Genomic DNA, 26,436 nt, shown 5'->3' with positions numbered 1-26,436 from the left:
AAAACTTAACACAAACAATTTAAAAAAGGGGTTATGATCTAATTGGTAGATGGCACTGCCTGGCATGAACATAACTTTTTCTCTTAATACAAGACAAAGACAATTAGGTTCATGATGATTCAAGAAAAGCACTGAAAATGCGTGACTTCATTTTATTCAGGACTCCAAGTGGAAATAATTTTGATACAAGCATCCTCTTGGGAATATGACTGTGAACTCCAATTTAGATAGTGAGTCCCATGTAGGGAAGGAACTGTGTCCAACCTGCTATCTTGTATCTACCCCAGCCCTTAGTATAAGTTTGACACAGTAAGCACATAAATATGCCATGGGCCTCAGAGTCAGAGGAGCAGGGTTCTAATCCCAGTTCCACCACTTGTCTGCTGTGGAACCTTGGACAAGTCACAACTTCTCTGTGCCCCAGTTACCTCATTTATAAAATGGGGATTAATACTGTGAGCCCCACATTGAACATGGATTGTATCCAACGTGATTAACTTGTATCTACTGCAATGCTCAGTGCAGTGTCTGGCACATAAATACCATTAAAAAGGAAGAACTACTATTAACATGCATTTTTTTTTATAAAACATCCAAACCTCTTGAATTTTATTCATTTACAAAAATCAGTCTGGTGTCAAGGTTCAGTTGGGAAAAACCCCCAGGCTTTCACTATCTGTAAATAATTTTTGTCAGTCTCCCCCATTAAATTGGAAACTCCCTGAGGTATGAGAACGTGTATCTTGCTACTAATATATTTTCCCAGTGTTTAATATAATGCCTAGTACTTAGCACTCAATAAATACCAATGACTGATTGATCAAAGTTCTAATCCCAAATTTTGTATGCCTTGTCCAAACCTAGAAGCTCAGGGCTAGAAAGCTGGGGGAAAAGGAGGAACAAAAATGGGGAAGAAAAGAAGGGATTGCAAAGAAACTAACTACTTCGTACAGCAAAACCTCTCAAGGTTGCTGCGGAGATATAGTATGTTTGTTTGAAAAAGCATTAAGGAAAAAAAAACCAAAATCTTCAGTGAACAGAGTTATGAGACAATAAACTGCCTGTGATGGAACTGCCTAAGGTGTGGTTCAGTGCCACAAGAGGACAATCTACAGCCCAGGAAATGACATTACTGAACAGGAGAGTGGGCCAGGTTTCAAAATACCATGAGCAACTATAAAAGTTTTGAATATTTTGTCATTAGGAGACATAAATTCTATCCTACCTACTTATATTCAAACTGTCATTCCTTTCTAAGGGGAAAGAGGAAAAATAATAATTTCAACTGCACACAAGGTACAGAAAACCAAGAGCCTTGTTCTAAACTCCCAGCTTGGAAAAAAAGGTTATAGGCAACAACAATCCTACTGGAAAAGAACTTCTAATTAACATGAAATAACAGCTTTCAAACACTTGACTCAGGATATGGAATTGAAAAGGTGTGGGTTGAATTTAAGGAAGCCAGACACAGAGAACAATGAAGAATGCAGTGCGCAGAAATTAAAGGGAAAACTAGCATCGACACCTGGAAGTTGGGCAGGAAGAAACAGCATGAAATAGGGAAGCTGGCAACGAAAAACATATATCTCTAAAATAAAGGAAAGTGAAAAAATTAATATATATATATATGAAAATACCCATCTTGCAGTAAATCATATTTTTCAACCATGGTCTATCATCTATACAATCTTTACAGCAATGATAAGAGAAGGAAGGAAATGAAAGAATGATGAGGATGAGAAAAATATTTCTTATCACAACTTTAAAATATCTCAGGCTGTTTTATCAATAGAAAAATAATAAAAATGGAACCCATGGTAGTTGGCATAATCACCAAATGCTGTTTACATGTTTCAAGATGTTCTAAAACAACTGGCCTGGGTACATTAAATTATAAGTGAAACAGATTCCCAGAGAGTGATTAACATTTATTTACTACAGTCCATGTCTCAAGCTATAACAAGCTCAAGTCCCTAAAAAACAATAGAGCCAAAAAAACAAAACAAAACAAAACTGGACAAAAAGTATAAAAGGAGTGTTTAATCCAAGTATAAATAGGTAATTATTCAACTCTACTCAATTCGGAGAGAATGACCTAGTAGATCGTCAGACTAATGCAATTATGTGGGGGTCATAACCTACATTCAAAATGCAAAGTAAATAAGGTTGCTTGAAAAATACTAATAAGTTATTCATCAGGAAAACAATGAATTTTCAAAAATACAACTCTCTGATCACCACCTTCACTGAGTCCCAAAACCCAGCATTTTCTTCAGAAAGATTCGCTCAGACACACACTTTATGTTCTTTCAGCAAAGTAATGATAGACATGACTGAAGACAGTAAAATTCTAACTTCCTTTTTATGTTGGCACTGTATTGCGAGAATCACTGCTGAGTGACAAGCAACACAAAGATCAACTGGGGAATGGATTTTTTGAGTTACTGGCCCCTGGCTGGATGATTTACCTCCTTGGTAAGATTAACCCTTCAGAGCAGGGGTTGGTGCACATTTTGTTGCAGAAGAGCCAAACTGAAACCTTGGAGCAGTTGGTGTGCAAAGAGACATGGAATGAACAGCCTTCCACGTGGCCTAGAAGGCCATTAGGGAGAAAGAAGAGAAGGGTGCCAACTTTGGAATATACTATTAAGTGGTATTCTGACAGTTATGTTGGTCCTCCATGAAATTTTCTTGAATAGCTAGCTGGAAGAAAATTACTTGTTTTCTACAAACCTCAGAAAATACAATTTTCCTGACTCATTCTTCACTCTCCAGTATACAAAATTCATTCACTCCTCTGCTTACATCCAATAATTGTAATAATATTTATTGAGCATCCACTTGGAGCAATCACTGGGTGCACAAGCAGTGACTTATTCCCTGCCCACAAGGGAACAGGGAACACAGACATAAAACTATTTTTAACACGGAAATCACAATGAATAATTGATTTTATGTGTAAACATAATGCTATTTATATTAATTTAGCTACAGCCCCAAAAGCATGTTTTTAAGTCCTGCTATATAGCTTATATTTTTTGATGATGATATGTAGGCAGGTATCCTTTCAAATTAGGTTTCTCTGTACAGTCCCGGAAAACACCATATGCGAAAAGAGGAAGACAAAAGAAAGAAGAAGAGGGAAAGGAGGAAAAAGGAGACAGAAGTAGCAAAGTAAGGTGGATGAGAAGGGAAAATGGAAGAAAGAAAAAAGAGGAAAAGGAGAGGAAATTTTATTTATAAAACTAACCAGAGGGAATGAAAGGAAGAAGAAGATGGGTAAATGAGTGAGAAATAGGAGAAGGTAACAGGGGAGAGGAAGGAAAAAGGGTAAGGATAAAAGTGACAAGATTATTGCCATAAAGTGCACAGTGAGAGTTAGCTAGCAGAAAGGCACTGTAGCTTTCCACATTAACCAGACTTGGTTGGGCACTTATTAGGACACACTGTTCAAAAGTAAGTTCTCCTCAGTTACTCGACCAACATCAACAACTATGATTTCCCCCCCTCCCCACCCCCCACCCCCCACATTTTTTCCTTGGAAGCTATCACATCTTAGTTTTGCCAACAGGTTTTCTCCTGATTCTCCTTGTACCTCTCAGATAGCTCCTTCTGTTCCTTTAACTGGCTCCTCTTCCACCTCTCATCCCCTACCTGCAAATATCGTACAGGGTTCTATTCCAGGGCCCCAATTCTTCTGGCTTTTTCAATCTCCCCTTTAAAGTGTTGTTCTTTGGTCTTCTGTTACATCTTCCCAAATGTTTAGTACAGTACGTGGCACTCAGAAGATACTCACATCCAATCAACCACTAAATCCTGCTAGTTCTTCCTACAAAACATTACCCTGATCCATTCTGGTTCAGACACTTATAGCACTGTCCGATACAAGTCCAGTCTACTCACTGGGCTCCCTCAAACAAGGCTTTTTTCTTAAAATCATTATGGTGTCTGATTGACTGATAGAACACGCTATGCCTCACTTTGCTTGAGTGACTCCCTGTTCGGGTCCAGAACCTGCATTGCTCACTCTGAATGGAAGTGAATGAGATAAGTTCTTGAGGGGACAACTTGGTACTGTGAATTTACCCTTGACACTTAAAAGGCTTCCAGGCTCTGACCAAAGGTCTTAGCTTTCCATGGATCCTATGTGTTCTGGGGCTCAGCTTCAGCAAGCTCCAGTACAAATTAAGTACCAAGTCAATGCTCTGAGCAATCAGTTACCAAACAGGAGAATGTACCACAGCCTGGGAAAATACAAGTAGTTTACTCACTTGGTTTGAGCACTCTGGTTGCTTTGCCTAACTGGCTGCCCCTGAGATCACTGGAGGAATGAGTGAAGGATGGAATCGCCTTAGTGAAATTTTTGATCCAACCCCATTACTTTAAACCTCAGAGATGGGTAGGAAGGAGTGTAAGACGAAGTCTTTAAACTACTTTCACAGTTGACTGAATAATTTCCTTGCAGTAGCCTTATTCCCAGGTCTCCTAGGATCTATTTTCCAATGCACCAGAAATCTGAACTCCTTGCATCTTAATGGAAGTCTCTTGAGAGTTTCCCAAGCCCACTCTGCCTTTAGGTAGGCTCCACCTCAACCTTGCTGTCACAAATTACTGCTGAGGAAGTGGCCTTCTTCTCTCCATCTTCTACAGGGGGCAGCAACCTGAGCAAGGAATTCCAGATCCTTTTATTTCCCCTCTCTCCTCAAATTCAGTTTCATCTCAGGGATTTTTCCCTGCAGAAGCTCTGACCTAGAAGAAAGTAATGACATGAGCTATAGTCTGAAGTTCTGAGGAAAAACTTTAAAATATAGGGAAAAAGATGGAAGTACCCTCTAGACTGTACACATGTTGTGGGCAGGCAAAAAAATCTACCAACTCTGCAGTACTGTACTCTCCCAAAGGCTTAGTAAGGTGATCTTCACACAATAAACACTCAATAAATACCATTGATAAATTGATGAAAAGCCACAGTCCGATCCCTCACTAGCGAGTTCACTGACCCTTGGGAAGTCAAGTTGCTGTTCTTTAGGCAATGAGTTTTCATAAATCACCCCTAAGTCATCTAGACAAGACAGAATCTATTTGAATCTATTTCAAAGGCCTGCAGAGATTTTCAGCCATTACTACTTTAAATAATCCTGTTCGCCTTTTTCACAGAGATTATCTTCCAAACATTTATTCATCATTAGAACTATCCTCTGAACCTTCACTTGGCTCTCTCTAGTCTTCTTCCCATTTTACAGATGAGGAAACTGTAAGAACATCAAGAAGTCACTTGCCCAAGGTCTCCCAGCAGGCCAGGGTCAAGGTGGGAGTAGAACAAAGTAGAAGCAGCATGGCCTACTGGTTAAAATACATTCCTGGGAGTTAGAAAGGCCTGGGTTCTAATCCTGACTCTACCACCTGTTTGCTGGGTGACCTTGGGCAAGTCACTTCACTGTGCCTCAGTTACCTCATCTGCAAAATGGAGATTAAGACTGTGAGCCTCAGGTGGGACAGGGACTGTGCCCAACCCAATTTTCTTGAATCCACCCCAGCACTTAGTACAGTGCCTGGCACAGAGTAAGCGCTTAACAAATGCCACTATTATTATTGTTATTATTAAATTGTGGAACTCAGACCTAGACTAAGTTCTCTAAGAAGAGTCAGATCTATACTAGGTCTGCAGGTCCCTCTGTGCACTGTTCATGGTTTCTCCAAGGCTGTAAAGGAACCTCAGTTCCCTGCCTGAATTCTTTATGGATTTAGTTCTTTTCTTACAAATGTAATATCTTCACTTACAAATGACATTCATCCTCTGGCATATATCTGCCTGTTAATTTGTGTGGCACTCAAAGAAAGAAGCCTGATAACTTAAAATTACAGTAACTGACGTAACAGAAAATGTCAATGTGAAAGCTACACAATGAGCTTAGTTACTGCAAAGTATCTCACTTTAACAATGGTATCTAGACTCCAGGACTTGCTTATTAATGGATAGTAAACTTAACACCATAATGAATCTTAGCAGCAACAAGTGCAGACTCAGGTTATAAACCCAAAAATTTCAGAAAAAAAATCACTTATTTTGTTGGGTCAGCTATGAAAAAAACCCCAAAAAACCAGAATTGAAGATGTTACAATTTTGAATGAGGGTACTTCTTGCCCATGATTCTGGCTCAAGCAATTTCTCATACTCTTATCTTTCCCTATAGTTATAATGGCTAGTAACACTTCTGTCAGATTCCAACAGCCACATTTCCATCTCACTTTCAGTAAAAGTACCACCAATCTGAAATGACTCCCCTATTTTTCTCGCAGCATTTAATATGAACAGCTGTGTGAGAATGAGAAACCTTGAGAAACCCTGATTCAGTGATATTTGCCCACTACATCCTCAACCTCAATTTCACTGACTTTCAATGAATTGGTTTAAAAAATAGCTTAAGGAGATTCAAAATGGTCCCACCCAATCCCCATGAAATCATCTCCAAAACTGTCACCTGTATCAATTGACAGAAGACAGATCTGAATTTGTTTCCCAGGAAGTCATCTGCTCCATTCTCTAACCTCTCAAGCTTTGTTTGTTTTCTTTCAAAGGCTTGAGGGGCGGGTGGTGGTGGGCAGGCCAGGAGCAAGCAGATCTGGCTCGCCTGTCACCTGCGATCTTCGGCACTGGGAGGGGCACCTTTGTAGTATACATTCTTTTTCCCACAGTACCTGATCCTGCATTGAGCCCCAATATCCTCTCTAGACTGTAAGCTTGTTGTGGGCAGGGAATATGTCTGTTATATTGTTGTACTGTACAAAGTTGTACTCAGTAAGTACAACTGACTAACATCAACCTGAGGCTGGGTTAGTATCCCCATCCCTAACCCAAATACCTCAAGTCCCTAACCCCCAAAACCTCCAATGCTATCACACAGGTACACAATTCTCCCAAATGATCCAATTTAGTAACAAAGAAAGGAGATGTCAAAATAAGGAACTATAGTTTGTAACATTATTAATAATAGCCCTAACTTTGTGCCATGCTAAAATAACTGATGTTAAGATACCCCTGATTTAAAAATCACCTTTGTTATTATATACCAACTCTTCAACAATGTGAACATTTCAGTGAAGGAACTTCTACGCTAGAAAGCCACCAAGTAAAGATACAAGAAGGGGAACCTTATTTTCTGGATTTCTAACAGCCTTTGCAGAACTACATGGTATACAACGGCCTGGCCTAGGGCATTAGACATTTTATTATCTAATTAACTAGTTTGATCTTTTAAGAAGATCCTGCAATTTCAGAGCTTTCAGTCTGCAAAAATGATGCATAATTAAGAAGGAGATGCACCATCTCCAGATCCACTGGCGAAAAATAATTACCCTATCTCTTTTGTTCTATCAGATATTCCTTTATTTCTCCTCCTACCCTGTTTTTAAAGATTCATGGTAGACTGGGGTCTCTCCACAGGGAAAAGGTGAAGAGAAAAGCCTTTGTGATTCTCTGACATAAATCACCAACATTTAGCACACGGACATACAGAAAACCCATCACTGCCCTTTCCCGAACTGGCACTCAATAATGGTGGTGTCAGGTTTTTGACCAAGACTAATAGCTGGTTTCTCGGGAATTCTTCTCAGATTCTTCTCTAAACTAATTCCAGTCATCCAGTAGAGGTTCGGTCAGTATTACTGACAATGATAATTTTAGACTAATAGCTGGTTTCTCGGGAATTCTTCTCAGATTCTTCTCTAAACCAATTCCAGTCATCCAGTAGAGGTTCAGTCAGTGTTACTGACAATGACAATTTTATTGCCCAAACTCGTCATATACAGATAGACCATAGATTTGATTCTTGTTCTCCCTTCTTTATGTCACACATGGTGGCTACTCTATTTCCTAAACAAAATGCACTTTAGAGTCTTTCAATGAAAAAAAAATACAAATGAAGATGGTTTCTGACTAAAGCTGAAACAAATTAGCTAGACTTCAAAATTCACTGAATGGTCATTTGCCTTGAACTCCCTGAGGCTCTCAACTTAAGTTGTAGCAATGATGTCCCTGATGAAATTCTGATGACATATTCACTGCCTACCTTTTCCTGGAAAATGTAACATTACGGATAAATTGCTTGGAGCTACATGCCCAACTTTATTAGAACCCGATGATCTTTAATATCTGGCTAAAGACACCAGTTAAATAAGTTACTATTAAAATCAGTCAGGTAAACAACAATTACTTCTTACTCTTCCTGAATGAGAATTAGATGGTTTTCATTAGCAACAAATGATCCTACAGTAATGAAAATCTGGAAATTATATGCAACTTCACGTTTCCACCACAGTGCACTAGGGTAAATCAATATTATTGTAAAAAAAAATTGGCTTTACTTCATAGAATCCTAGTCTGGACAGCTGACTTGAGGGCATTAAGACCCTTATTACCTGACAGGATTATGCCAAAGCCAACCCAGACAGACAATTGCTCTTCTTTTTCTCAAAGACCTCCTTAGAAAAAAAATTCTACAACTTCCCTTAGTCTGGTTCCATTATTTAATAAACCTTATTATTATCTACTAACTCCACTGTATTCTCCCAGTGCTTAGTACATGGTTGTGCACAGACCATGCACTGAACTGAGTTGAACAGTATTTTTCCACATATCAAGTAATCTACGCTTCCCAAGCACCTAGGACAGTGCTCTGCACGCAGTAAGCGCTCAATAAATATGACTGAATGAATGGAGCTTGTACTTCTATATTGCTAAGGAATACAATATAACCTCATGAACTTGAAATATAAGGATCCTGAAAAAATGTTTTTAAATTAACAAGATGTAATTATCCAGTAGTTTTTATTAAAGAACAATAGGGCATCTAGTCCACTGGGGAACTGAAGTTGCTTGAAACTGTATGCTATTTTGAAGAAACCAATATCAGCTTAGCAAGACATTTCAGTAACATGCCAGAACTCGGGAATTTAAAAATGAAGTTATTAAAAAAAAAAAAAGAAAGACTGTAAGATAATGTTTATCCTGAAGGAGGGCAGTTCAGTATTCAAGCGCATGCCTCTATACCGGTGGCCCCCAAAAGTGAGATTTCTGAGGAAGTGTGACTCCTTGGCCCCTAGTTTCCTGGCTAACATGAGGTAGGGTGTGGGTAACTTTTCCCAAAGTGCTCCTTCACTGTCTCTAACCTACACGGCCATACCAGACTCCTCCAAATTGGGCTTAGGGGGCACTGCATGATGATGAGGACAATGACCTCCCAGGATGAAGGGTGGTCCTTATAACTCACTGGCTGGGTATGGAGTGGATATTGCAGTATGGGGCAAAGATGGGAAGCTCCTGTCAACGGATGCTAGCTGCATCACCTACTTGTGGGAAAGGAATGTGTATGTATTGTTGCATTGTACTCTCCCAAGCACTTAGCACAGTGCTCTGCATACAGTAAGTGCTTAATAAACACAATTGAAAGAATTTGCTTTTGTAAAGACCTTACCTCACTGAATTAGCATCTGGCTTTCAAATCTGAGCACTGGGCTTTTCAAATTTGCACTGGCCCTTTCCAATCTCCCCAAAAGTTACTATCTAAGGATTCTACAGTTGCCCCTGAAATAACAAGACTTTCCACATCTGCCCTACTCTGATGCTCCCGCTCTTTCTTGGCAGGGTTGGACCAAGTGTACAAAGGACAACATTTTGTTTTGGGGTTTTTTTCTTGCTTGCTTTGGAGGCAGGAGATCTGGGTTTTAATCTCAGCTCTGCCACTTGCCAGCTTTGTGACCTTGGGCAAGACACAACTTCTCTGTGCCTCATTTCCCTCACCATATAAAATGGAGATAAAATATCCATTTTCCCTCCACCTTAAAAGTGTGAGCTCCAACTGGGAAGGGGACTGTGTCTAAACTACTTATATTCATATCTAACCCAGCTCTTACTACAGTGCTTTGCACTTAAGCACTTAAATACAACTGTTCTTCTACTCTTTACCTGGTTTTCATACAAAAAGTAGAAGAGACTCCCCAACCTTTACTAAACCCTCCTTTAGTGTCGTTCTCAATAACAGCTTAAAAAACGGGTGGCAGGCACAATGCTATCTGCTGCCTCTCATATCTATTCAATTCCCTGACTGCAGACTGCAACCACTCTCACTGCCAGCTGTCTCACAATGTGTGCAGCTGGACACAGGGGCACTGGGAGAGAGGACGTGGGTGGTTTAGCCTTAAACATCATCCCTGCTTCACAACACCTTAAGCTCCACCCTCTTGTGCCCACCCTAAAGTCCTAAGAAATATAGGCAGCACCAATCTGTTTTCTTACAGAAGGAGAGGAGGCAGCAACGCCATCATCAGCTTAGGGAACGATTGCTCAACTTGAATGGCAAGGGGCCAGAAAAGGTGCCTCTGCTCTTCTCGTGGATACAGTATGCAAGCCCCAGTCTCTTCATGATCCTCAGGCTCAAAAATGCAATCTCACTGATAGCAGTGTCATCAACGAACATGAAGCTGCAGTACTACTGCCATGATGACTATTTAACGCAGGGAGGCTTCTGCAGGGAGAGACGAGGATTTTCAAGAATGCCAAGGGGTGGGTGTCTGCCCGCGAACAACCTGACGGACCGGGTTGGTTTTACAAGGCCACTTGTCAGAGGCCTGAGCTAGTGAAAGAAAGATTCTTTTCAACACTGATCCCCCTGAACTTGGTTCTGAAATGACTGCCAACGGTTGGCGAGCACTGGACTCACTTTCATTCTAGGAAGCAGCGAACCAGATCTGACGCAAACTATTAATGTGGGATTATTGGAAGAAAAAATTTCCACCATGAATTGAGAAATACAAACATTTAAACAGAAACCCCAGTCTTTTGTTGCTTTTCAGCTCTGTTACCGTATGCCTTGTTTTTCAAGCTTACTGCTGAACATTTTTAAAAAAGGCTTGCATTCCTCAAATATCTCCACTGCTGTTCCTTACTTCTGCCACTTGAAAAGGCTGTCAGCTGCTGTCACTTGGAGCCATCAACAATTCACAGTATAATATTAGCAGCAATTGTTTACTGCTTATTGCGTGTGATAGCTTTTGGTTAAATCAGACTCCTCTCAGGTAACAGACTAGGCTATCAATACTGTAATACAGCACTCTCGGTTTAAAAAATAGAACTGGAGGAGAAAAGGCAGCTTCATAAATATTTGAGAGAGAAACAGAACTCTGCTCCTCAATGCGGTAATTTATTGATGGGCAAAGGATGAAACATAATAAAAAGGTATTTAAAGTTTTCACAGCCCCAGTGGTCTTGGACAAAATCTAGAAATACACTTAGTGAGTGAAGGCCAACTGAGAAATGTGAAGACAGTAAAAATAACCTTATATCGCACGGCAAAATTATCTGAACCCACAATAAGTCTTACTAGAGAAGCAGTATGGCTAGTGGAAAGAGCATAGACCTGGGCATCAAAAAGACCTGGGTTCTAATTCTGGCTCTGCCACTTGTCTACTGTGTGGGAAAATCACTTTACTTCTCTCTTCCTCAGTTACCTCACCTGTAACATGGGGATTCATTCATTCATTCAATCATATTTATTTTTTTAATCATATTTATTGAGCACTTACTGTGTGCAGAGCACTGTACTAAGCGTTTGGGAAGTACAAGTTGGCAACATAGAGACGGTCCCTACCCAACAGTGGGCTCACAGTCTAGAAGGGGGAGACAGAGAACAAAACCAAACATATTAACAAAATAAAATAAATAGAATATGTACAAGTAAAATAGAGTAATAAATACGTACAAACATATATACATATATACAGGTGCTGTGGGGAAGGGAAGGAGGTAAGGCGGGGGGATGGAGAGGGGGAGGAGGAGGAGAGGAAGGAGGGGGCTCAGTCTGGGAAGGACTCCTGGAGGAGGTGAGCTCTCAGTAGGACCTTGAAGGGAGGAAGAGAGCTAGCTTGGCGGATGTATGGAGGGAGGGCATTCCAGACCAGGGGGATGACATGGGCTGGGGGTCGACGGTGGGACAGGCGAGAATGAGGCATGGTGAGGAGATTAGCAGCAGAGGAGTGGAGGGTGCGGGCTGGGCTGTAGAAGGAGAGAAGGGAGGTGAGGTAGGAGGGGGTGAAGTGATGGACAGCCTTGAAGCCGAGGGTGAGGAGTTTCTGCCTGATGCGTAGGTTGATTGGTAGCCACTGGAGATTTTTGAGGAGGGGAGTAACATGCCCAGAGCATTTCTGGACAAAGACAATCCGGGCAGTGGTGTGAAGTATGGATTGAAGTGGGGAGAGACAAGAGGATGGGAGATCGGAGAGGAAGCTGATACAGTAGTCCAGATGGGATAGGATGAGAGCTTGAACAAGCAGGGTAGTGGTTTGGATGGAGAGGAAAGGGGGGATCTTGGCAATGTTGCAGAGCTGAGACCGGCAGGATTTGGTGATGGCTTGGATGGGGGGGATGAACGAGAGAGCGGAGTCAAGGATGACACCACGGTTGCGGGCTTGTGAGACAGGAAGGATGGTAGTGCCGTCAACGGTGATGGGATAGTCAGGGAGAGAGCAGGGTATGGGAGGGAAGACAAGGAGTTCAGTCTTGGACATGTTGAGTTTTAGGTGGCGGGCAGACATCCAGATGGAGATGTCCTGAAGGCAGGAGGAGATGCGAGCCTGGAGGGAGGGGGAGGGAGCAGGGGCAGTGACGTAGATTTGGGTGTCATCAGCGTAGAGATGATAGTTGAAGCCGTGGGAGCGAATGAGGTCACCAAGGGAGTGAGTGTAGATCGAGAACAGAAGGGGACCAAGAACTGAACCTTGAGGAACCCTCACAGTAAGGGGATGGGAGGAGGAGGAGGAGGAGGAGCCTGCAAAAGAGACTGAGAATGAATGATCGGAGAGATAAGAGGAGAACCAGGAGACGATGGAGTCTGTGAAGCCAAGATTGGATAGCGTGTTGAGGAGAAGGGGGTGGTCCACAGTGTCGAAGGCAGCTGAGAGGTCGAGGAGGATTAGGACAGAGTATGAGCCGTTGGATTTGGCAAGCAGGAGGTCATTGGTGACCTTTGAGAGGGCAGTTTCCATGGAATGTAGGGGATGGAAGCCAGACTGGAGGGGGTCGAGGAGAGAGTTGGTGTTGAGGAATTCGAGGCAGCGCGTGTAGACAGCTCGTTCAAGGAGTTTGGAAAGGAATGGTAGGAGGGAGATGGGGTGACAACTAGAAGGTGAGGTGGGGTCAAGAGAGGGTTTTTTTAGGATGGGAGAGACATGGGCATGTTTGAAGGCAGAAGGGAAGGAACCAGTGGAGAGTGAGCAGCTGAAGATGGATGTTAAGGAGGGGAGAAGGGATGGAGCGAGAGATTTCATGAGATGAGAGGGAATGGGGTCAGAAGCACAGGTGGCTGGAGTAGCACTTGAAAGGAGGGAGGAGAGCTCCTCTGAGGATACTGCTGGGAAGGATGGGAGAGTAGCAGAGCGTGTTGAGAGTCAGGGGGTTAGAGAAAGGTGGGGAGTGACTTTGGGGAGGTCAGACCTGATGGATTTAATTTTATTAATGAAGTAGGAGGCCAGATCGTTGGAGGTGAGGGAAGGAGGAGGGGGAGGAACCGGGGGCCTGAGAAGGGAGCTGAATGTATGGAAGAGCTGACGGGGATGATGGGAATGGGTGTCAATAAGGGAGGAGAAATAATTTTATTTGGCAGAGGGGAGGGCTGAGTTAAGGCAGGAAAGGATAAACTTGAAGTGAACGAGGTTGGCATGGTGTTTGGACTTTTGCCAGCAGCGTTCGGCAGCTCAAGCATGCGAGCGAAGGAGGCGGACAGTGGCAGTGATCCAAGGCTGTGGGTTAGTGGTACAAGAGTGGCAAAGGGAAAGGGGAGCGAGTGAGTCTAGTAGAGTAGAAAGGGTAGAGTTGAGAGCAGCAATCTGATCATCAAGATTGGGTAGAGAGGAGAGGGAGGCGAGGTGGGGTGAGAAGCGCTCAGAAAGATGGATGGGGTCAAGAGAGCGGAGATCTCTGTGAGGGAGTAATATGGATTTACAAGGGAAAGGAGTGTGAGTGAGGAGGCAGGTGAGAAGATTATGACCAGAGAGGGGGATGAGCTCATGTGGGACATGGACTGTAGCTTGCACCTATCCCAACACTTAGCAGAGTGCCTGGAGCATAGTTAGGACTTGAATAACATAAAAATAAATAAATAAACCTCTACGTTTCCCTTATTAACTAGTATTTTCTTTGTTGGGGAGAAGATAAACTTTTTTGTTTAGGCAGCAGAGTTGCTTGTAATGTATATGTAGGAAACTATTCTAAGCAGAGCTGCAGAAACTCTTTGGATGAAAAAGAAAATTAGATAAAGAGAAAAGAAAATCAAAGATGACCCACTTGTAAACCTCTAAGCTACACCATATCTGCAGAGAGGTAGGCAAAGCTTTGCTCCCGTCTCCATCTGACAAGGACATTAAAACCTGATCATTAGAGCTTTCCAGTATGTGGTTGATTTCTTGGGCATAACACAGGCATTTGAGGGAGAAGAAGCAAATTCACACTTCGTTATGAATACAGCTAAGAAATGGCACCCTGGTGGCCTGAAGGATAAAAGGCACATGAGAAAGAACCTAACTTGCACCTGGGGAGGCCCTTTCAAAGAGAAAAATGGATCGTTAGGCATTTGTTCACTCTCCCAGGGATTAGAATTCAGGCTGATTTAGTGCCTCTCCAAACACTTGCCAAATATGAACTCATTCATCCAAGAGGCTAAAGCATCCCCATTTCAGAGAGAATCAAATTTATGTTCCCAGAGGTTGTGCCACCTGCTTCGACGAATTCAGGGTTACTCAATGGCTAGGTTTTCACAGATGAAGCTGAACCACTGGAGCAACCACTCCAAACCAGATTTCACTGTCAAAAGTATGTAAGCATCCCTGTCGTCATGGTTGGGTGACAGCATCCAGAGTGAGTAGGACCAGGCCTCTCCATCCCAACTATAGACACAATTACAGCTGGCATCACATTTTGTAATAATAATAATAATAATAATAATATTTGTGTAATAATAATTTAATAATAATTTTGGTATTTGTTAAGCGCTTACTATGTGCAAAGTACTGTTCTAAGCACTGGGGAGGATACAAGGTGATCGGGTTGTCCCACATGGGGCTCAAAATCTTAATCCCCATTTTATGTGTCAAGCACTATTCTAAGCACCGGGATCGATACAAACTAATCAGGTTGGACACAGACGCCATCCCACATGGGGCTCACAGTTTTAACTCCCAATTTACAGATGAGGTAACTGAGGCTCAGAGAAGTCAAGTGACTTGCTCAAGGCCACACAGCAGACGAGTGTTAGAGCCGGGATTAGAACCCAGGTCCTTCTGAATCTCAGGCCCATGCTCTATCCAACTAGGTCACACTACTTCAGCTGGGGAAGATGTGGTCAGTATTACAAAGGACAGAGAAAGTAAAATACAAATCAAACAAAATTTTCATTCAATCCAAACTACCCCTCTATTAGATTAAGCTTGTACATGTGCCAATCCTTATTTAATACAGTTAGAATGCTTTAGTAACTGAACCCACATTCAGTTGCAAAACCGTGGGTGAGGATCCTGATGTGGCCATTCAGGAGTGATGATAAGACTTGAATATTAAACCCCCTCAAATAATTCAATTTGAATATAAGCCTCCCAAATTAGAAAAGCTCTAAACTAGAGATGGTAGAAGTCAAAGACAATGAAAGGAAAACAAACTACACAAGATACTTACATAAAATTTTCTGGATATTCACTCAAGGCCATATCAATGATGTTCAAAGCATCATGGTAATGTTTTTGGGCTGACAGAAGGAGTGCAAGAAGATGCAATGAGTTGGCATCGTCTCCTTGAAGCTGAAGAGCCTGGCGAACATAACCCAGAGCTTCTGGTATCTGTTTTTTTTTTTAAAAGGGAACAAAGATTATGGGTTTTGTGTTAACATTTTAATCAACACTCACCTGAGACACCAGGGTCTGAGAATGTATTATAATGTGACCTTTGGACACTTGATATTCATCCCACCCACAACCCCACAGCACATGTATACATATCTTTAAATTATATATTACAAATTACTTATTTATTCATATTAACTTCTGTCTTTCCCTCTAGACTGTAAGCTCATTATAGGCAGGGAGCATATCTTCTAATTCTGTTTTAATGTACTCTCCCAAGAAATTAGTACAGTGCTCGGCACATAGCAAAAATATCAATAAATATGATTGACAATGGCTTTAAAAGTCAAAGACATTATTTTTGGATTTGGGCTTTTTGAATTAGAATTTACTGCACCACGATAATGGATTGAAAGTTTAGTAATACCTATAAATATGGATCCTGAGAATTTGTTACTGGATAAGCACTTACTTTCCCTGCATCCATTCTCTTTCTGATGATGTCCAAAACGTTGTACCCTGAACTGATTTACATGAAAATAAGTGTAGATTTTAAAAATAAATTCATTAAAAAAAGTTTTAATTGCTGAAATCAATCAGCTTTTTGAAGTAATGCCTTTAAAATTCATAAAAAGCAGTACTAAAATAAATGCTATTAAATACTGATCAATCTTCCTATTTTCAAATAGAACAGACTCTTTTGTCCTATGTGACCACATAAAATAAAGAGTAGTTATCTATAATACACAAGCAGCTCTTCTCCAAAATACTTTAAACATAACCCAACACAGGAAGAAAGTGACAATTACAATGACACAGAGCAGACAAATTCAAATTCACATCGAGCACAAGACAACCTCATTGCATTTAAAAAGAACAAGTGAATAAGAGGTACTTAGTAATTCCACCCTAGGGGCATGGCACCTTCCCTCCCCTGACCTCACCTCTCATTTTGGTAACATTTTTCAAATTAAACCAGCCATGAATGAAAGGTGTGTATACATCACTGACACAAGGATACTCAGAATTCCAACAGGGATTTACAACTACAGGGAATCAGACCCGCACCTCTACTGCTATTGGTGATAGTGTGGCTGAAACATCATTAACAATACCCCAAAGCTGATTCCCTTTTTCTCATCCTAGTCCAGGTTTAAGGTGGGTCACCACCTCCCAGCCTCATGTCTTCTGGAATATTCCCTTGCCTTTAACGGCACACCGCGCTCGGTTCTTCATAGCCTGCCACTGTTTTTCTCTGTTCTAAACAGTGCTATTGCTCACTGACAGTGCATTCATCTTACATATCAAATGATAAACGCCTTGCTATAATTGGTCCTGAATTAACAAAGGGAGATGACAAGCTTTAAATGTCCTAGCTGGCAGGGAAACTATCCAGAGGCAAACTCAAAGGCTTCTAGGTAATAGTCATCAGGATGATCAGGCACCAGGCCACAAACTGTCTACCACCTCCTGTTCCCTAACATGGCTCCAGGGAATGAACCGTTGCCGCAGAAGTGATCCCAGAGCAATTCATAGGAGCGGCCCCTCGCTTTTCTGCTTGACCTCACAGTCCTGGATAAAGGGAGCCACATCATCCATCCAGTAGGTCTACATGCCTATTGCATCCAGAGGGGCAAAAAAGAGTGTTGGGAAATGGAGCTGTGAACAGGTTGCTACAATAGGTCCAGGGCTTTTGGGGATACCCACTTCTGAGGGTGACTGCGGGTGACACAATATGTAGTGTCATGTAGCATCAGGCTCTCACAAGCACCACTGATATCAAGGGAAGGCAGCTAACAGTCATCAATCCCTGTCAGTTTAGGAGCACAGCGCCCCCTTGTGGACACTACGTTGGTATTGAACTACAAGACAGGTATTTTGTTTCTGAAAGCAGGATGCTGTAATTCCAAGGAGAGCATTAAGGAGTCCTTAAAGATTAAGGGGTCATGACTCCGAACTGGGAAGGAAGTGCTCCCCGTCTTAGAAATGTTTAGGGCCTCAATTCATAGTTCTCCAGATGACATGCTATCACAACAAACTGAGAGGCTAAAAAAACCTCAATTCAGGATGCATTAGCCCCTGGAGTAAAGTGAAGTCGACTGACCTGTCTGGAAATGGCAAGCTGCAGAGCCAGGTAAAATGCTGCCAGGTGATCTGTAGGAGACAAACTGTGGGCTCTGAAAAAAGTAAATATGTTTAGCAATTAACACGAATAAATGGTATTCACACCTATCAGTTACAAGTTCGAATCTGCATTTCTTCCTCTCTAGGACTCAGACTTTCTCTTTCACCTACAGGTGAAGGCTAAAATATTAACCCTTTCATTAACAGACCAATAAAACAGACCCTGCATTAATTTTTCCATTTTCAAAAAGGTGCATTCCCCTTTAAACCAAGACTATATATCAATCAATCATTCAGTGATTTCTTTGAGCACTTACTGTGTGCAGAGCACTGCACTAACCACTGGGTAGAGTACAATAAAACAGAGTAGGTAGAAACACTCCCTGCCTACAATGAGCTTACAGTCTAGAGTGGGAGATATACATTAACAGAAATAAATAAATTACAGATATGTACACAATATGCTGTGAGGCTCAGGTGATAAGTGCTTAAAGGGTACAGATCCAAGTGCATAGATGATGCAATAAATAACATTAATGATAGCTGTAATAGCAAATTACTTTTGATAATGTTAATTAAGGTCTAAATCCTCAGGTTTAAAGCCCCAAAAGTGAAAGGCATGAATCTTAAGAGTGCTATTTGATTTTCAACCCTTGGGCAAATTCATAAAGGCACACAGGTTTAACTGGGATGTGGTATCTGGGACCAGTTATAGTCCATAACTGCTCTGCATGGACGGTAACAATCCAATGGCTTGCTTTCAACTTTTGTCAAAATTACTCAAATTCAACTGATATCATATGAAAAACAAAAGCTTGGCTTTTCCCCCATTTTTTAAAAATGGTTTTCTACTTGACAAATAAGAGTGGGAAAAGTAGCCAACTCCCTCAAACAGACTTTTGGAACTTTCACTGAGCTAAAGTCAAGCTGGCTACTTAACTTTTATATTTTGGGGACCTGGTAGTAAAGTCTAACCTGAGGCTTCTATGGACTCTGGAAGAGAAAAATGAAGTTCTTAGGAGTTTAACTGTTTGCAAACATGAATTTCCTGCTTTACGAGGAGACAATTACTATTCACTCAACGCTTCACTACATGGAGACATAATGCCATGTTTAGCAGTCTGCTTGAAAGGAGAAAATGATAAGTCACTGCAATGCATACAAATTAAAAATGTCAGGACCTAAACCACAAGTAAACCATTAATCTGTTATACTGACATGCCGTGGTTCAAGAAGGATTCAGAATTTTAAAAAATTCAAGTCATAATTAATTTTGTTATGATCAAGCAGTAGATGGCTTTAAGACACTAACTGTGCCTATCATTACATATCATTAGATATCAAGATGGACAGAATACTATGTAGATACACTAGAGATTTTTTCCAACCTTTTATAAAATCATTAAATACACTTCTCTTACCAATTTAGGAAATTCCTTATGCTCTTCTAATGGACTGTGGGTAAAAGTTGAGTGTTTTTTTAGCCATGTATTACTTTTGTGGTAGAGACCTGAATGGGCACAATATATCAAGTACTTTACGTTCCTTGTGCTGGCAAGCCACTCACTTGTTCCTGCCTGAAACTAACATTAAAATGTGAATGTTTCTAGCCTGGCCATTGACTTTGCAATGGATACCCCCAGATGCCCACATGCTGGGCTGGATAAACCATGGGTTTTGACTGCAGGGTGGCTGGACATGCATAAGCAGATGCATTAACTGCCTGACATTCTCCCCTCTGGGTAGATTGGTGCATGCTCCTGGTTTGAAGTGGCGAGGGGTCAGGAGAAGGAGGGAGAAGGGAAAAAAGGAGGTGGGGGTGGAATGGCACAATCCTGGCCAATACCAGAGCCATCCTGAGGGCAGCAATATTTGTTCAACATTTACTCTGTCCCAAACACTGTATAAAACGTTGCTGTGGATTGAACACAATCAAATGAGACATGGTCCCCATCCCACATGTGGCTCCCACTCTAAAGTTGAGGGATAATGGGTATTTCAACCCCATTTTATAGATGAGGAAACTGAGGTAAGTAGAAGCAAGATTAGAAGCCAGATCCCCTGGCTCCCAGGCCTGTACTAACGATAATAATTGGGATATTTATTAAGCACTTACTATGTGCCAGGCACTGTATTAAGTGCTGGGGTGGATACAAGCAAATCGAATTGGACACAGTCCCTGTCCCACGTGCGCTCACAGTCTTAAACCCCATTTTACAGATGAGGGAAACTGAGGCACAGAGAAGTGACTTGCCCAAGGCCACAGAGCAGGCAAGTGGCAGAGCCAGGATCAGAACCCATGATCTTCTGATTATGCTCTATCCACTATGCCATGCTGCTTTCCCAGGACTCAGTTGCCCTAGGCTACTTCCCTTTAATTCAATGCAGCATGAGCCAAGCTTACCTGCACCTGGACACTAATTTTCTGAACTGACCTCAAAATTATGCTGCAGGTCAGGTAAAGTGTGGGTATGCAGGTTCTCTAGTTTCAGGGCATGAGCAATCTAATTTAATAATAATAATTATGATATTTGTTAAGTGCTTACTATTTGCCAGGCACTGCTCTGAGCACTGGGGTAGAGTCAAGATAATTGGGTTGGATACAATCCCTGTCTCACATAGGGCTCACAATCTTAATCCCCACTTTACAGATGAGAGAACTGAGGCATAGAGAAATTAAGTGACTTGCCCAAGGTCACACAGCAGACAAGTGGCAGGCCCGGGATTAGAATCCATGATCTTCTGATTCCCAGGCCCATGCTCTATCCACTTGGCCACGCTGCTTCACCATTTAATGGTGAATATAATATTCCCAAAGACTCCTGCTGAATAAGTCTTTTCATTAGTAATCTCATCCAGGATTTTAAGAATCTACTGAGTCTTGAACTTCTATTGTTTGCTTTGAATCCAAAAGGTTTCCATTCTTTTCACTATTTTGCCATGTCATCTGGGAATATCTAATCTCCCTGCAATGCCTGTGCATCGTGCTCTTTCAGTCTTCTATTTCTCCCAGCTTCCCACTTCTTCGCACATCAGAACATTTTTCTTCTTCATTGTTTGTAAAAAGCTACAGACTGGAGTGTTGTGGTTTATGACCCACCCCCTGTGGAAAAGAGAATCTAACACAGTACTATGAAACTTGAAATTATTCTTTCCCTAACGTATCTTCTTTCAGAGCCAATGCCTCAATGGTCTCCTAAAACCACAAAAGTTTTCACCACTGTAATGAGAACCAATTTCCAAAGTTTCCGATTTTGAATTACTAGAGGATTCCAGCTCATGTAAAAGAACTATCCCCCAAAAAGTGTTTAGAAGGTTTGTATCTTCAGAGAACACTTTGGTGGCATTTAAATAATCTTCAACTGGGTTAATAATCTAATGCTAACTGCTGAGTTCATCTCCTCCAAAGGAACAAATACCACATTCCAAATGCATTTAATTTTTTTTTTTCTAACTTGGCAAATGTATTAAACTGCTGCCATCAGCCTGGAAAAAATAGAAAATAACAAGAATGCCAAAGAAAACCATAAAAAGTACATTGTGCTTTTTTTCCTGTGAATACTCTGTGGAAAACTTGTGTTAGTAGTGCATAACAATCCCAAGAGTTAAGTCCTCAATGATAAATGAAGCGCTTTCAGTATATCAGTAGTTAGCCCATAAGATTAAAAAAAGACAGACAGACAGACAGACAGACACACACACACACACACACACACACACACATATTCAGGCAATCGAAAGAAGATCAGTTTATTTGAAAAGTCTAATGAGCACAAGACAAAACACTCTTTTAAAATGTGCAAGCTTAATACAACCTTGGAAATGGTCACTTGCCCATGGCCAGTAATTATTTGCAAGGGTGAAGAGGAGAGAATGCTGATTTCACTGCTTTTACTAGCTGTGTGCTTTCAACAGGAATGGCAGATCAGTGTAATTTTTCATGGGTAACTAAATTTCTGGCCTTTCTACGACACCAAATCCTTAGGAATTCCATTTGTAACATGTTACCAAGAAAGTTTTAAATTTCATTGGCTCATATACCCAAAGGTCAATACAGAAATTGATTCTGATGTTTCCTGCCTACTCAGCCAGATGAGAGGTGCCCTTCCATAGTGCTGGGGATCCCCACTGATTCCAACAGAGGCGAGGAAAAGGGCTTGGGAGGACACATGTTTACTCCACCTTACAGGAGCAACCACTTGTCAGACCAGTTACCAGAAGCCTCTGATTGGGGTCCTTGCCCACTACCCAGGGTATTTCTATGACCCATTATTCAGCCATATTTTGGACAGAGTAGGAACCATACCAAGGCCTGAATAATATAACAAAATGAATCCAATAAGCCCTATGATGAGAAGGGAGGGAAGGCAATGTGGTCTAAGGGAAAAAGCCTGGGCAAGGGAGTCAGGAAACCTGGATTCTAGTTTCGAATCTGTCACTTGCCTGCTGTGTGAACTTGGGCAAATCCCTCGGTTTCCTCAACTGTAAAAGTGGCAGCAGGAGTGGCCTAATGGAAAGTGCATTAGCCTGGGAGGCAAAGGAACTGGGTTATTATTAATTATTAATATAATTATTAATTAATGATCATGATAATAATAATGGTATTTGTTAAGGGCTAAGTGCCAGGCACTGTACTAAGTGCTGGGGTAGATACAAGCAAATTGGGTTAGACACAGTCCCTGACCCACGTGGGGCTCACAGTCTCAATCCCCATTTTGCAGATAAGGTAACTGAGGCCTACAGAAGTAAAGAGACTTGCCCAAGATCACACAGCAGACATGTAGTGAAGTCGGTATTAGAAGTAATGGCCACAGTTCTAATGGTTCTAACCCATGGTTCTAATTCAAGCTCCACCAGTTTTCTGTTTTGTGACCTTGGACAGGTCCTTTAACTTCTCTGTGGATCAGTTACCTCATCTATAAAATGGGGATTAAGACTGTGAGCCTCCTATGGGACAGGGGCAGTGTCCAACCTGACTGTCTTGTATATATTCCAGTGCCTGGCACATAGTAAACATTTAAACACCCTTAAAAAGAATAGTGGTGATAAAGTACTTGTCCTCCCTCACTCTTGGATAATGAGCCCTGTGTGCAACAGGGATTGTTTTGATTGAATGATCTTGCATCTACTCCAGCTACACAGTCAGCACTTATTAAATACCATCATCCTTAATATTATTATTGTAGGTGTGAGGTGACCTTTATCACCTCAGGAAAAAACAAATCCTTTCCATTATCAGGGTTCACCCTACCATTTCCCAAAAGCACAACACTCACTCTTTCCAGATTATAGAGTCCTAATTTTTTCAGTCTATCCTCGTATGGAAACTTTTCCAACCGTCCCCACAATTCCCTTGGTTGCCCTTCTCTCCACCTTCTTTTGTTCTTTTAGTCCTGTCCAGAACTACATGCGGTATTCCAGGACCAGGCATGCCCCAATTTCATACCATGGAAAAACGCTGCCTTGGGGGTCCCCTTTCCTAATTTCCCAGCTCTTAGCTGTTCACAGCCACTACTGGAGCACAGCAGACCAATGACTGAAAAGAAAAATTCATGATGATACCTTTCCTAAATCTCTCTCTCTCTCTCTCTCTCTCTCTCTCTCTCTCTCACACACACACACACACACACACACGCATATAAATTTGGCTGTGGAGGACAGTGCTGCAGTAGCAGGACTGAGCAAAGCTGAGTATCCCTCTTCTCCTAGTCAGCAGCCCAGATGATTTGTCCTTACACTTAGCAAAGGGATGCTGTTGCCATTCCTACTAAGGAAACTGCTCCCTAGAATTTCCGGTCAGGAAGAATGCAGGCACAGTGATTCACCCTGAACCCCAGAATCCAGAAGAACAGTTTCCTGGTAGTAGAAGCTACAGCTCCTTCAGCTCAGAGAAAGGAAACAGAAGTGGAATGGGGGTGGGGGTGCTTGGGCATGGCTGGATGGCCCTGTCCCCTTCCTATTCCCTGCTGCAAGTGTGCCCTATGTGGACACAAGTTTGATGTGCTTGCTCTGATTCTGGCACTCAACTCCTTCCCAAGTCATGTCAGGGGAACAACCACCCTTGGCACTTATGTTTAAAACCCTATCACAAGTGCTTTTGCATATCTCCTTTTATGTTATTTATAGTAACTTCTTCTGCTCCCAAGAGATATAGTTATATTGGTGTTCTTTCTTCAGCTTCCACTGCCTGTAAATAATTTTTGTCCTATTAGACTGTAAGCCTTTTGAGCTGGGAAGAAAGATGATATACAAGATGGGGGAAGCTGGTGGAGGGCCTTGAGGTCAATGGTAATGAGTGTTTCCTTGGAGTGGTGGGAAATGGATAGCCATTCAGAGGATTTGGAGGAGAGACATGTGCCAAATGACATTTTACCAGAGATGTTGATGTTGCTTGGTCCAACATCAAAGCAGGAGCACAGAGTATTTCTTGAAGGGAGAGGCTGATACAGTAGTCATGTTGGGAGGTGAACAAAGCCTGAATTGCAGGTGGTGGCTGTTTAGGTTGAGAGGAAGGGGGAGATCCAGGATACGATGTAGAAGAAAAATTAGCATGATAACCCCAAGGTTGCCTGCTTCTGGGATGTGAAGAGTGAGGCTGCAGAATTCTAGAACAGGGAAGATGATAGAGATGGAAAATTTAGAAGGGGTGGGGGTTTAGGAGGAAAAATGAGAAGTTCACAAGTATATGAAGGGCTTTTATGAGTAGGATGCTGACCAGTTGTTTTCTGTGCCCATTGTAGACCACACCAAAGAAAATGGGAGACATTTCGGTTGGAAAAAATGAAACATGTTATGACATTCAGGGTGATAAAATAGTAGAATATGATATGGCATAGGCGGGGGGGGAAATTTTGGAGACTTATTCTCAGTAATCTTTTAGGAAAGAATAGGCCCATATTGAGAAGCAACGTGACTCAGTGGAAAGAGCCTGGGCTTGGGAGTCAGAGGTCATGGGTTCTAAATCCAGCTCTGCCACATGTCTGCAGTGTGACCTTGGACAAGTAACTTCACTTCTCTGGGTCTAAATTCCCTCATCTGTAAAATGGGGATTAAGACTGTGAGCCACATGTGGGACAACCTATTACCTTTTATCTACCCTACTAAAACTAATGGCATTTATTAAGCACTTACTATGTGCAAAGCACTGTTCTAAGCGCTCGGGAGGCTACAAGGTGATTAGGTTGTCCCACGTGGGGCTCACAGTCTTAACCCCCATTTTACAGATGAGGTAACTGAGGCCCAGAGAAGTTAAGTGACTTGCCCAAAGTCACACAGCTGACAATTGGCAGAGCCGGGTTTCGAACCCATGACCTCTAACTCCAAAGCCCGGGTTCTTTCCACTGAGCCATGCTGCTTCTCTGAAGCACTTAGTGTGAAGCACTGTACTTAGAACAGTGATTGGCACATAGTAAGTGCTTAATAAATACCACCATTATTATTAGTATTGTCTTGCATGGTTTAGTCTTGCTGGGGTGACTGTGACAGCTTCTCACCAAGAATTGATAGGTCTGTAATGGTAAGGTACCCAAGGACTGTCCTATTCAAGAAATGTCGGGAAGCAGCATGGCTTAGTGGATAAGAGCACAGGCCTGGGGAGTCAGAAGGACCTGGGTTCCAATCCCAGCTCCACCCACTTGTCTGCTGTGTGACCTTGGACAAGTTACTTAATCAATCAATCAATCAATTACATTTATTGAGCGCTTACTGTGTGCAGAGCACTGTACTAAGCGCTTGGGATGTACAAGTTGGCAACATATAGTGACAGTCCCTACCCAACAGTGGGCTCACAGTCTAGAAGGGGGAGACAGAGAACAAAACCAAACATACTAACAAAATAAAATAAATAGAATAGATAGGTACAAGTAAAATAAATAAATAGAGTAATAAATATGTACAAACATATATACATATATACAGGTGCTTTGGGGAAGGGAAGGAGGTAAGATGTGGGGGATGGAGAGGGGGTCGAAGGGGAGAGGAAGGAAGGGGCTCAGTCTAGGAAGGCCTCCTGGAGGAGATGAGCTCTCAGTAGGGCCTTGAAGGGAGGAAGAGAGCTAGCTTGGCGGATGGGCAGAGGGAGGGCATTCCAGGCCCGGGGGAGGACGTGGGCCGGGGTCGACAGAAGGGCTGAGTAGGTGCCAATGAGGCTGTCATTAATGTAACTTGGTGATAACAAGGGCCTTTTTTTCCGGGGTGGGGGAGAGTCAGTCAGGACCGGACCGGGAAGGGGGGTCACAACTTTTCATTGCTTCAGTTACCTCATCTGTAAAATGGAGATTAAGACTGTACACCCCATATGAGACAGGACTGTGTCCACCCTGATTAACTTGTCTGCCCCAGCACTTGGACAGTGCTTGAAACATAGTAAGCACTTAAGTACAAACATCATTACTAAGTGTTTCTACATAGCATTTTGCTGTTGTCTTCTTG

General features: G+C 42.0%; 1 protein-coding gene across 5 annotated transcripts in view; it reads right to left on the bottom strand.

Moving 5' to 3' along the window:
* TTC7B (tetratricopeptide repeat domain 7B) overlaps positions 1-26,436 on the bottom strand; it is a 263,032-nt gene that overhangs the window by 97,925 nt on the left and 138,671 nt on the right. For all 5 annotated transcript variants that reach the window (XM_038770024.1, XM_038769853.1, XM_038769766.1 and 2 more), the window contains 2 exons: positions 17,987-18,059; positions 15,719-15,879 (listed from right to left, as the gene is read on the bottom strand). In XM_038770024.1, the coding sequence (XP_038625952.1) occupies positions 15,719-15,879; positions 17,987-18,059 (234 nt within the window). The remainder of the gene's footprint in view (positions 1-15,718; positions 15,880-17,986; positions 18,060-26,436) is intronic.

The sequence above is a fragment of the Tachyglossus aculeatus genome, chromosome 1, assembly GCF_015852505.1.
Source record: "Tachyglossus aculeatus isolate mTacAcu1 chromosome 1, mTacAcu1.pri, whole genome shotgun sequence".
In the NCBI taxonomy this organism is placed as follows: domain Eukaryota; kingdom Metazoa; phylum Chordata; class Mammalia; order Monotremata; family Tachyglossidae; genus Tachyglossus; species Tachyglossus aculeatus.
This window is presented reverse-complemented; position numbering and strand designations above follow the sequence as displayed.